We start from the raw sequence: 12,825 nt of genomic DNA, 5'->3' as shown, positions 1-12,825 counted from the left end.
TCAAGGCAGTAATAGATTAATCAAAGAATCTCCAAATGAAACTTTGTCATACTCTTCAATGAGTCAGTTTGCTGTATATCATGGATTAGGGTTTGTTTATTTAACGTTTTCCAATAAAGACTGTTAAAACACTTCCGTGGGTTTTTCTTCCAACGTTTTCCTATTTATATGTATGTGTGTATACGTGAATGTATTCGTGTGTGTATTTCCGTCTCTCTCTCTCTCTCTCCTCTCTCTCTCTCTCTCTCTCTCTCTCTCTCTCTCTCTCTCTCTCTCTCTCTCTCTCTCTCTCTCTCTCTCTCTCTCTCTCCCTCTCTCTCTCTCTCCCACTCTCTCTCTCTCTCCCCCTCTCTCTCTCTCCCTCTCCTCCTCTCTCTCTCTCTCTCTCTCTCTCTCTCTCTCTCTCCCTCTCCCTCTCCCTCTCTCTCTCTCTTCTTGTGTATATATATCTCATTCCTTCTGAGATGTTAATGAATAAACAGATACATAAATAAGCACAGATGGGCAGAGAGACAGGTAAACATACACATACATGTATCTATTTACAAATATACACCCATCCCACAGGCTCGCAGACACAATACATATATCCTCGTCAGTAAAAACGACAAAAAAGAAACCAAGACAAAAACAGTGCTTAGGACACCTGACAACGTCCATGCCAAGGCTTACTCCCTGAAGTACTGTTACTAATGGAGTCCGAGTCCTCACCCTATCTGCCAGCCTATCATTATTACCCGAAAATGACACTAGTACACACACACACACACACACACACACACACACACACTTACTTTTTCAGCTTTCAATATGATCCTTAAAATCAGATAACAGACAAACAGCATCGTCTCGGCCTCACATTCCAACCCAAAACGTTCAACCATTTCCAGCCTGACTACGCTCGCTCGCGTCCCGAAGGGGGTTTCCCTTCACGATTGCATCATGCTTTGAAAATTGTTTAAATGGATCAAAATGACAATGACTTTTATATCTAAATAACATTCTACAGAGATGGACTTAGGATAGGTACTGCTGCAACCTGACCGAATTGGTCTTTGTTTCATATTTTCCTTTCAAAAATTGGAGTCTCATAGTATCTGGCAGCGATTCCTCGGGACGACGTATATAAAGGCGCCGGTCTCCTCTTTCGTTCTACTCGGAGCTAAACTGCCTACTATCGTAGTCGCGTCGTTGATTCAAGAGATTCTACACTGCAATTAACCAGTTTGAGGCTCCCTTCACACTGGCGTGTCCAACGGTAAGTTTGCGCCAGTGTGACGATCCTGAAATAACATACTCAACGAATTTTTGTATTGCTTTCTCGGCTCGACACTCAATCTGCAGTCTCTTTTACCTGGGAAACTTTCACTTCCTAATATCGCGGACGTCAAAGTTCAATTATTTATATATTGGTATACGGCAGATGTTTATAGACAGCATTCACACGGCGCCTATGGAAGCTTACCAGGCTGCCGTGACGTCATGTCAGTCTGACGTCACTGGGAAGTCCCACAATTACTCTCCCATTCGTCGAACAAAAATTCCTACAGACTTTTAATAATCCCCATAAATATCTAAATCGCCATAAGGGGACATCTGCATACAAAGAGGAGCCTGCACAGGTTGCTGTGTTCCCAAGGCGTTGGCTGAAAGGCTGTTTTCGAGCTGAGGAGAAACCGAAAGTAGAGAGCCTTCCAAAGCATACTGACCTGTCTTATTTTCCCCCGAAGGCCCGCCATGAGACGCGCACAGGATATCGGTGGCCGAGCTCTGCAGGAGACCCGGCAGAAGGAGCGAGAGAAGAAGCGATTTCGTCATCGGAGGAACAAGAGATTCGTCGAGTTGAAAGGTAAAGAAATAGAGGAAATTTCATACGTGTCTGTGTGAGTAAATCTATATATATATGCACACACATGTATGTATGTGTATCAATCTACACTATCTATGTATATGTGTATATATATATATATATATATATATATATATATATATATATATATATATATATATATATATATATATAAATAGATATATACATGCACGTGTTAATATGGGTTGTTAGATTGCCATGGAAATGAGTGAATGGTAAACCGCATCAGCTCCTCCTCATGCTAATCCTCGATCCTCGCCCGCAGGTGTTTCTGCGGAGATGCTGACGCTCTACATCGGTGGAGGAAGACAATGGGGGAGTGGAAGCTGCCCCTCCTCGTCACTTCCTGACAAGGAGGGGCTGCTAGGAGGCCGCGGCAACGCATGTGCCTCCGGACACTCGCCGCAGCCACCACCGAAAAACACCAACACGCCGGCTGCCCCTCAAGTCACAGGTCAGTATTCCTTGACGCGTGACCGTCCTGGTGCGCTTCTGCAAAAGCCCACAGAACGCTCGCCTCTGTGCTGCGTCTGCCATGCCTTGAGCACCTCTCGCCTGAGGCCCAACCGTGACCTAACGTTTCTCCTCCTGATTTCTCACACAGACGACTGTCCGGGGGCATCGCCAAGGCTGATCAGCTCGACGTCCAGGCTCGCACCAAGCAGCCCTGGAGGGGACGGACGCATCAGGTCCCGATCTAACGCCTCGTGACTCCTCGACCCGTCAGCGAGAGAAATCCGAGACGCGACCTTGGATAGGCAGGTCCATAGGACATGGACGCTTACATCAGAACCTGCATGAACAGTCTCCTGCAGGACTGACAGGACGGTAAAGGTCCTCGTATAACGGACAATACCGACCCGACCTGTGCTCAGAAAATCCAATACGAGACATTGGAAAACAGGTCCTTCGAAACGGACGATTACACTTGGACCCGTCGACAAGCGCCACGGAGGCGCCCTCAAAGGCTACAGCTCCTCGCGCGACGCCCACCCGCCTCGCAGAACCCGCTGCAAATGCCAAGATGCGACTTTGGCATGTGGTTCGACCAGAGGCGTGGCCACGGCGCCGCGGAGGACACGGAGGGCGGCCTCGGCCAATTTGGAAGGCGCAAGTGTGGTCTTGGCAACCGAGTGATCACCCTTGAGGATCCCAAGACAGCGGACGTGGCTAACATGCGCTGCCAAATGCGCTCGCTTCAGCTGCGGCAAACAAGTCCAAGTGGCGACTCTACAGCGGAAGGCGTGTCAACAACTTCCGGTGCTGGACAGCACGCAGTCACTCTCTTTTGGCAAGAATCCATCCACGGAAGAAACCACGGAGATGGAAGAACAGAGAGTGCAAACAGAATAGAAGAGCAGAGGGGGACAGGCAGAGAACTGAAGGCATAAGTCTCTCCACAAACGTCCCCACAAAGCCTCCAGAGGGTCAAGTTATCCTCTAACCCCAGACTTCGAGTCCCAACTCTCGAGATCGCACTCGGGCGAGAGGGGGAGGGGAGGGACAGCAAATAAATTCTTGAGGCTCAACACATGTTTCCTTGACCTTGGCTTTCTTCTTCCGCTGTCAAGTCGCTGAGTCTATGATTCACTTATATTTTTTTCTCACAATGAACTATAATTGAACTAAGAAAACCATTTCAAGAAACAAAAATGCAGATATATATCAGCAAAAACACAATTCACTTACCGACTCTAATATTTTATCTGTCACAATGAACACTATCTAACCTCAGACACTTACAGAAAAGTATATATAAATATAACTACATATAAATAAACAAAAGATACAAATAGGGCCTACAGTAACGCGTATAAAATATGAAATGAAACGGAGTCTCTGACTGTTATTTATATTTTTTGTCACAATGAACTATATTTGAGCTAAGGAACTGCAGCAATATACATACATAATACATTATATATATATATATATATAATATATATATATATATATATATATATATATATATATATATATATATATATATATATATGTGAGAGAGAGGAGAGAGAGAGAGAAGAGATGAGAGAAGAGAGAGAGAAGAGAGAGAGAGAGAGAGAGAGAGAGAGAGAGAGGAGAGAGGGGGGGGGTGAGTAGAAGAGAAAGCGAGAGGGGGGGTGAGTAAGAAGAGAAAGCGAGAAAGAGAGAAAGAGATAGAGAGAAAGGAGAAGGGTTGCAGACGGATGAGGAGAGAGCATGAGGGGAAAGGAGAGAGAGAAAGAAGCTAGAGGGAGAGGTGAGATTAATACTAGAAAGGAGGCGAAAGGAAAGGGATAAAGCGAAGGAGAAGAGAAGAGAAATCAGAGAAGAGGAAGATATGATGGAGAAGATGACGTTGCGTTTGTTCCTGTCTGGTTATTGCGACATCACGGGACACGGAGGGAAAGACAAGAATCATCTGTATGTATGTGTATCTATCTACATCTATATCTATCAATTTGTCTATCTATATGTATAGATAGATAGATACAGACACACAAGCATAAACACACACAAACACACACACACACACACTACATGTGTCTATCTTTATATATCTCTATACCTATATCTATCTATCTATTTATCCATCTATATGCATAAATATATATATATATATATAATATATATATATATATATTATATATATAGTATATATACACACACTGTGTCTATATCTATATCAATATCTAATTTATCTATCTACACAACACACACACTACATGTGTCTATCTTTATATATCCCTATACCTATATCTATTTATCCATCTATATGCATATATATAGATAGATAGATAGATAGATAGATATATACACACAGTGTCTATATATCAATATCTATTTATCTATCTACACACACACACACAAATGGTTTTTTTTTTGTTGTTGTTTTTTTTGTTTATGTGTTTATATATTTATGCATATGCATATACAGTATAAGTATATACATATACATGTATGTGTGTGTGTATATATATCATCATCATCATCACCGGCGTGTGGACACGCTCTGGCTTCGTACCAACTCCTGCCCCCTAGCCACCCTGGGGTAATGGGGCGGCTCGGGGGAGGTGGGCCTTGCCAGTCCTCCTCCCCCAGAATGACCCTCTGGCAACGTCTCGTATAAATGGAAATGCTGGGGGGAGGGGTGTTGTCCCTCCCACCCAGCAAGTAAGGCGGGCTGTGGGTCCAGCTGGGAGGGCAAATGTCGGGGTGCAGGATTGGAACGAGAGTTACTCCTCCCGCCTGCGCCCCGGCAGGCGCCAACCCACCATGAAGCTTGTGGGGGAAAGCCCTCGGGAATCCCACAGGTGGATAGGCGGTCCCACAGCCTGCCGACCCCCTTTATCTGGGGCTGTGTTGGCGGGGGCGGCAGAGGTGGCGTGCACCCGGAGTGACCACCCGAGGCTTAACCTCAGGCGTGCTTTCCGGGTAGGCGCTTGGAACATCCGGTCCTTGCGGCAGGATGAGCGGTTACCTCTGCTATCGCGGGAATTGAAGCGACTGGGAGTTGAGGTGGCTGCCCTCTCAGAGGTGAGAAGACCTGGTAGCGGCACGGTCAGTGTGGGTGGTTACACCTACTACTGGTCGGGCCGCAGCGATGGTCACCACCTCCAGGGTGTAGCCATAGCCATCTCCAGTCGACTTCAGCCCGCGGTAGTCGAGGTGACACCGGTTGATGACGTATCAGGGCTTTGAGACTGAAGCATGTTTTGGCTTCTTGTCTCTTATTGCTGATACCTCCTACCGATGAATAAAACCGATGTAAAAGAGGCGTCTACCCCAAAACTCAATCTGTGGCAGACGTTCCCCGGCGAGACATCCGCATTTTTTGGGCGTTTTCAATCGGTACCCGGGCTGTGCCCGAGCGGCTACGAGATGTCTGTCGGCCCCCATGGCTCGGAGCTGACCCCAGCAGCGAAAATAGCCTCTTCTCCGGGACTTTGCTAGGTCCAGAAAAGGGATTTGGTCCTGGTACCAGGCCCAATCGCACGCTGGATTTGGGTACAGCGATACGGGTAAGGGCCAAGGAGACGACCACATTCTTTCAGCACGCGATGGAGGCCCCAGAAACGCAGGGTTTCCCGGAGTGCTGAGTTCGTGGCACCGACATAGGTGCTTTGGCACCCTGCGGGTCATTTCAAAACCCCCCGTCCCTAGTGGCCACCCTAAGGTGTTTATTTGGGACAGACAAAGGGGGGAGGAGTGTGCCCGGGGTTTCACCACGGCAGTCTCTGACCGATTTCAAAAACCCAGCAACCTGAGGATCCGTTGCTCTGTGGGGCCCTTCAAGGCTAACACCGAAGCAGCTAGGAGCCCATGGGACGCCCAAGGAAAAGGGGAAAATACCATCTCCCGGAGACTTTAAAGGGCCACTGAAGCGTGTCGCAAGGCTGGCTAAAGGGGAAATCAAGTCTTGCTCGTTCCATGGTGCGTGGGGTCGGACACTGCTGAAAGGGACAAGGAACATTATAGGAATCTTGCTGAGGGGTGAAGGCCATTTCTTGTAAAGACCTTCGCCCTCCAAACAACCCTGAAAAATGAACCAAGCCCCCTCACAGAGACTGCAGTCCGATCAGCGGATGGACGGATTCCAGTATTTTGGGGGGTTCGGAAACGGGGGGCCTGAGTATTTGAACATTGACCCGGTGGACCCCCCACAGTTGCTTGGATCAAGCGATGTCTCAGTCCCTGTCCCGGACCACCCATCGCGGGGAACCCTCCTTCCCTAAAGGGGTTTTAGGCTGGCGATTTCCAAGCGGAAGAGGGGGAAAGCTGCAGGCATATGTATATCCTGCGAATTGTAAAGGCTGGGGTGAACCTAGGGCTGGGGCCTGCATACACCCGACTCCCATTTGGCAGTCTGGTACCTTTCCCCCTGACTGCTGAGGGCGTGGTCACCCCTTTTGGGAAAGGGGGAAAGGGGGATCGATGGGACTTAGCAAACCGTGGCTTTTAACTGCTCAGATACCGGGCAAGGTTCTCGCTCACATTTTTCTGAAAGGATCCGAAACCCACCTACGGGGCACCAGAGCCCGGAGCATTTGGGATTACTCCGGGCAAGTCCACAATAGACCGTATACTAGCCTTGGAAATTGTGGAACCCCTGTGATTTTGGTCGTGGGTTGCTTGCAGCCTACATCGACCTCAAGAAGGCGTTTGACCGGTGCATCGGGAATGCTATGGGAAATCCTGAGGCTCAGGGGAATTCCGAACAGATTATTGGCCTGATACAACCTCTAACGGTACTAAAAGTGCTGAAAAATTTGGGGTGGGTCGAACTTCTTCCCTGTTAATTGGGGGTGAGGAAAGGGTTTGTCTTGCACCCCACTTTTAACATTGTATGGACTGGATAAGGGGCAGAGCTATACCCAAAGTCAGGCGGAGCAACATAGGCAAATTAAGGTCTCGGACCTGACTTTGCCGACGATGTGCCATCTATCGAGCCCTTTGGGAGTCATTTGTGGCGGCTTTTGATGATTTAGCAATGAGGCGAAGCCCTTAGGCCTAGAGGTCTCCGGGCCCAAAGCCCAAGATTCGGGATTTTTGGGGGGGCCTGCTAGGGGAACCCTTCAGTCGATCCATGCTTGGGCGAGGACGTTTAAGTCACAGAAAATTTTACATACCTTTGGGAGCGTAGTCCATATCTCTGGGGGTTTCAGACCAGGAAGTCTGAGGGTTTGGTCTGGGAACAGGGCCATGAACCACAACAAGGGTTTGGGGGTCGGTACCCATGCAGAAGGGCCAAGCTGTGTCTTCAAGGCCTTGATCTTTCCCGTTTGCTCTATGGGAAACGAAACCCGGACGTACCAGTGCCCCTTTGGGGTCTCCCTTGACGCCTTTGAACAAATCCCCTTTCCCGGATCATGGGTACAGTTGGGAGGACCACTGTCCCCCGGCGGTTAACCGTGAACTGGGATGGGACCGTTACTTCATAATCCGGATCCCAAATCAGGCTAATTTGGCCCCCTAGCTCGCCCCCCCTAGGGGCAAACGCCCTCGGTTGTTTTCTGCGAGACAACCCGGGGGGAGGGACCTTTGGGGCGCCTAGGAGATCAGGCTTGGGAGCTCGACAGACCTTCGCGAGGAACTAAAGAGGGCCGGTTTCTGCCGGAATCGCCTCGGGAACCCGTGGCTGGAAGCGAAAGGGGGGATGCGGCCATGCGCCCCCGTCGGCGTTTGCCCCTTATGAGATGATGATATCATGAAGGGTAACGTCGAGGGGGCGCAGGCCGCACCACCCTTCGGCTAACCACGAGGATCCCTTTGAGGCGAGTCTCCAGGAGGGCCCCCGGCCCATCTCTAATTCCTGCGACGGTCTCGCGTGCTGCCCAAACCATGATCTCCTGGGTCGTCCCCCGGTTCCCCCACCCAGGGTTTTCTCGCAAGAGACAACCGATGGGGAGGGGGGGTCCACAGGGAAAACGAGCTAGGGGCCCATATACCGAGTTTGGGGATCCCGGGTTTCAAGTAACAAGGAACCCCCTGCCCTCTCACGTGTAACCGCCGGTTTGGGCACATGGTCCTGCCAATTTTACTTAAAAAGGCATCCAGACGAACTCCAATTTTTGCTTTCCCTAGAGCAAAACGGCAGTACAAGGCCTTGAAGTACGCACTTGGTCCTTTTGATAGTCCACATCTCCAAATGCTCTTTGATCGAGTTTTAAGGCTCCGTTTCCCGACCAATCCATACTGACTTTTGGTCTGACGCCCGAGATTGGACTCGCTCTGTAACTTCAATGCTTTTACCGCAAGCATTGGGTCACTGAACGGGTTTCCCTAACACCCCCAAAGTCCTGAATCTTGGTCTTGGTCCAGGGGACCTCTAGGCCTAAGGCTTCGCCTCATTGTTAATGCTCACGAGCCGCCCCCAGTGACTCCAAGGACTCAGATAGGAAAGCAACACATCGGGAAAGTCAAGGTCTGAGACTTGAAAATTTCCTAGTGTTGCCCACATGACTTTGGCTAGTAGCCTGCCCCCTTTTCCAGTCCCTTACAGGTGTTGAAAAGTGTTGGTGCAAGGACAAAGCCTTGCCTCCCCCTGAAAACAGGGAAAAAGTTTGACAGACCCCCACCACACTTTTCAGCACTTTCGTACAGTATAAAGGCTTGCTTTAGGCCAGTAATGATATATATATATATAATATATATATTATATATAAATAATTTTATATATATATATATTTTTTTTTAATATTATACATATAACAATACATATAACATATACATATACATATACATATACATATAAAAATAATATAATTATATATTATATATAAATACATATCATATATATATTATATATATATATATATATATATATATAATATAATACATTACATACATACACAATCACACACACACACACAACACACACACACACACACACACACACAAAACACACACACACACACACACACATATATATATATATATATATTCATATATGTATGTATATGTAAAATATATATGTAATATATAATATATATACGCACAAACACAAACGAAAACACAAACATACAAACACAATATATAAATGAATAAACACACACACACACATACATACATACATATATATATATATATATATTAATATATATATATATAATATATATATATATATATATATATATACACGCATATACATGTTGTGCGTGTGCCCCGTGTGTGGTGTTGGTGGTGTGTGGGTGTGTGGGTGTGTTGTGGTGTGTGCGGTGTGTGTGTGTGTGTGGTGTGTGTGTTTTGTGTGTTGTGTTGTGTGTGTGTAAGTAGGTACACAAAAGAGAAAGGGAGAGACTGAAAGAAGGTAGATGACGTTATGTTTGTTCTTGCCTGGTTATTGCGTCATCACGGGACCCGGATGGAAAGGCCGGAATCATCTCGAAAACTCACTTTGTGATTTTGTACATCTTCCTCTCGTCTTTAGAATCGTCAACGTTTGCATACATTCCTTTCCTCCTCCGCTATGAAACGCAACAAGGACAAGACAAAAGAAAATGCGAGCTCTCAGTTTGGGCCGTTTCGCGTGACGAGGTCTTTCACGGCGCTTCATAATAACGACGATAAGTCCATATTAAGGACAAATGATGTTTCCATAAGGATCAGCAAAAGTTTGCAAGATGCAAATATTCTGAAAACTTTCCTTGTACAGAATATTCACAGAATTCTCCTCCTGTTCACATCATGCAGTGGCAAGTGTCACACATGATACTTCTGTCCACTCGGAGGGAGAGGGAGACAGAAAAAAGAAAGAAAGAAAGAGAGTTGCAAAGAGAGAAAGAGATTCAGAGAGAGAGAGAGAGAGAGAGAGAGAGAGATTCAGAGAGTGAGAAAGATTTAGAGAGATTCAGAGAGAGAGAAAGATTTAGAGATTCAGAGGGAGAGGGGGGATATACATACATATTCAGAGAGAGAGAGAGAGAGAGAGAGGAGACTTTTTGGTGAGAGAGGAGACCGATAGAGAGAGAGAGAATGGAGAGAGGGAGGGAGGTTGGACGAAAGAGAGAGAGAGAGAGTGAGAGATATGAGAGAGAGGAGACAGACAGGAGAGGAGAATGAGGAGAGAGAGAAAGAGAGAGAGAGAGAGGGAGAGGAGAGAGAGAAATGAGGATCTGGAGGAGCTTGACGAGAAGAGGAGAGACGAATGAGAGGTGGATGAGATGAGGGGGGAGAGTTGCGGTGGATGAGAGAGATGAGAAAGAGAAAAGAGAGAGAGAGAGAGAGAGATTCAAAGAGGGAGAGAGGAGAGAAGGAGAGAGGAAGAGGAGAGAGAGAGGGGATGACGAGAGACGAGAGAGACTGAGAGAGGAGGAGAAGAGGAGTGGAGAGATGAGAGATGAGGGGGAGAGGGAGACGAGAGATGAGAGGAGGAGAGGAGGAGAGATGAGAGAGAGACGAGGAGGGGAGAGAGAAGGGAGAGGAGGAGGAGTAGAGAGAGAGAGAGGAGGAAGAGCGAGCGAGAGAGAGAGAGAGAGGAGACGAGACGAGTAGAGACGGGGGACGGAGAGAGGAGAGGGAGGGAGGAGGGAGAGAGGAGAGGAGAGAGATGGGAAGATGGGACAGGGAGAGTGAGAGAGAGATTGAGATGAGAGAGAAGGAAGGAGGGAGGAGAGGGAAGGAGAGAGAGAGAGTGGAATGAGAGAGGAGAGAGGAAGGATTTCAGAGACGAGACGGAGAGTGTGTGAGGCTCTGAGAGAGAGAGAGAGAGACATTCAGAGAGAGAGAGAGAGAGATGAGAGGAGAGAGAGGACGAGAGAGGATGAGGGAGAAGAGACGAGAGAGAGAGAAGGAGAGAGAGAGCGAGAGAGGAAGAGAAATTCAGAGGAGGAGAGAGATTCAGAGAAGAGAGAGGACATTCAGGAGAGAGAGAGAGAGAGAGAGAGAGAGAAGGGAGAGGAGGAGATCGAGAGAGAGGAGAGAGACGAGAGAGAGGAGTCTGGCAGAGAAGAAGAGAGGGAGAGAGAGAGAGAGGAGAGGAGAGAGGGAGAGGGAGAGAGAAAGGGAGAAGAGAGAGAGAGAGAAAAAGACATAGAGAGAGAGAGAGACAGAGATTCAGAGAGACAGACAGGGATTCAGAGAGACAGACAGAGATTCGGAGACAGACAGAGATAGAGAGAGAGAGAGAGAGAGAGATTCAGAGAGAGAGAGATTAAGAGAGAGAGATTCAGAGAGAGGAGAGAAGAGAGGAGAGAGAGGAGAGAGAGAGAGAGAGAGAGGAGGCGGAGGGGGGAGAGGCACGGAGCCGAGAAGGGAAGAAAACGAGTAGAGAGGGGGAGGGAGGGAGAGGGAGCAGAGAGAGAGAAGAGAGAGAGGGAGGAAGAAGGAGAGAGTCGATAAGAGAGAGTGAGATTGGAGCAGGAGAGAGAGAGAGGAGAGAGAGGGAGAGAGGGAGAGGAGAGAGGAGAGAGAGAGAGAAGGGGAAAGAAGTCCCTCGGAGCAGTAGAGAGAGAGAGGGAGAGAGAGAGACAAAGAGAGAGAGAGAGAGAGAGGGAGTCGGAGAGAAGTAGAGAGAGAGGAGAGGGACAAGAGGAGAGGAGAGGGAACCCCCCCCCCCAGATTCAGAGGAGAAAGACAGAGATTCAGAAGAAAAGAGAGAGACACGGAGAGAGAGAGAGATGAGGTCGAACTGAAGAGAGAAGATGAGACAGACAGAGAGAGAGAGAGAGAAGGAGGAGAGAGGATAGAGGAGGGAGAGAGGAGAGAGAGATGAGAGGGAGGAGTGAGAGAGAGAGAAGAGAGAGAGAGAGAGAGAGAAAGAGAGAGAGAGGAGAGAGGAGGATGAGGAGGAGAGAGAGAGAGATTCAGATGAGTGATTTGTTGAGAGAACATCAGAGGGAGAAGACGAGAGAGGAGGGGGAAAGGGATGAGGAGAGAGAGAGAGAGAGAGGAGAGGAGAGAGAGAAAAGACATAGAGAGAGAGAGAGACAGAGATTCAGAGAGACAGACAGAGAGATTCAGAGAGAGAGAGATTCAGAGAGAGAGAGATTCAGAGAGAGAGAGAGAGAGAGAGAGAGAGAGAGAGATGAGATGAGAGAGAGAGAGAGAGAGAGAGATAGATACGAGAGAGAGAGAGCGAGAGAGAGAGAGAGAGGAGAGAGAGGAAGAGAGAGAGAGAGAGAGGAGCCATCAGAGAGGAGAGGAGAGATTGGGAAGACGAGAGAGAGAGAGAGAGAGAATCCAGAAGAGGGGGGGAAGAGAGGAGAGAAACCCGAAGGAGGGGAAGGGGGGGGAGGAGAGAGAGGGGGAGAGAGAGAAACAAGAAGGGAAGGGGGGGAAGGTCGAAAGGGGGGAGGAGGGGGAGGAGGGAGAGAAAGAAGGAGGGAGGAGGAGAAGAGGGGGGGAGAGAGAATCAGGAAGAGGGGGGGGAAAGGGGGAGGGAGAGAGAAGAAAGGGAGGGGAGGAGAAGGGGGGGGAGAGAGAATCCAGAAAGGAGGGAGGGAAGGGGGGGAGAGAAGAGGGGAGGGGGGCAAGGG

General features: G+C 48.3%; 1 protein-coding gene across 1 annotated transcript; it reads left to right on the top strand.

The window, feature by feature from the left end:
• Positions 1-1,159: 1,159 nt before the first annotated feature.
• LOC119590015 lies at positions 1,160-3,399 on the top strand. The gene is made up of 4 exons (XM_037938725.1): positions 1,160-1,258; positions 1,731-1,849; positions 2,136-2,324; positions 2,475-3,399. The coding sequence occupies exons 2-4, from the start codon at positions 1,738-1,740 to the stop codon at positions 2,579-2,581; spliced, it is 408 nt and encodes a 135-aa protein (XP_037794653.1). The 5' UTR covers positions 1,160-1,258; positions 1,731-1,737; the 3' UTR covers positions 2,582-3,399.
• Positions 3,400-12,825: the final 9,426 nt, after the last annotated feature.

The sequence above is a fragment of the Penaeus monodon genome, chromosome 26 (genome assembly GCF_015228065.2).
Source record: "Penaeus monodon isolate SGIC_2016 chromosome 26, NSTDA_Pmon_1, whole genome shotgun sequence".
Taxonomy (NCBI): domain Eukaryota; kingdom Metazoa; phylum Arthropoda; class Malacostraca; order Decapoda; family Penaeidae; genus Penaeus; species Penaeus monodon.
Note: the sequence above shows the minus strand (reverse complement) of the source record. Positions and strands in the feature narration are given on the sequence as shown.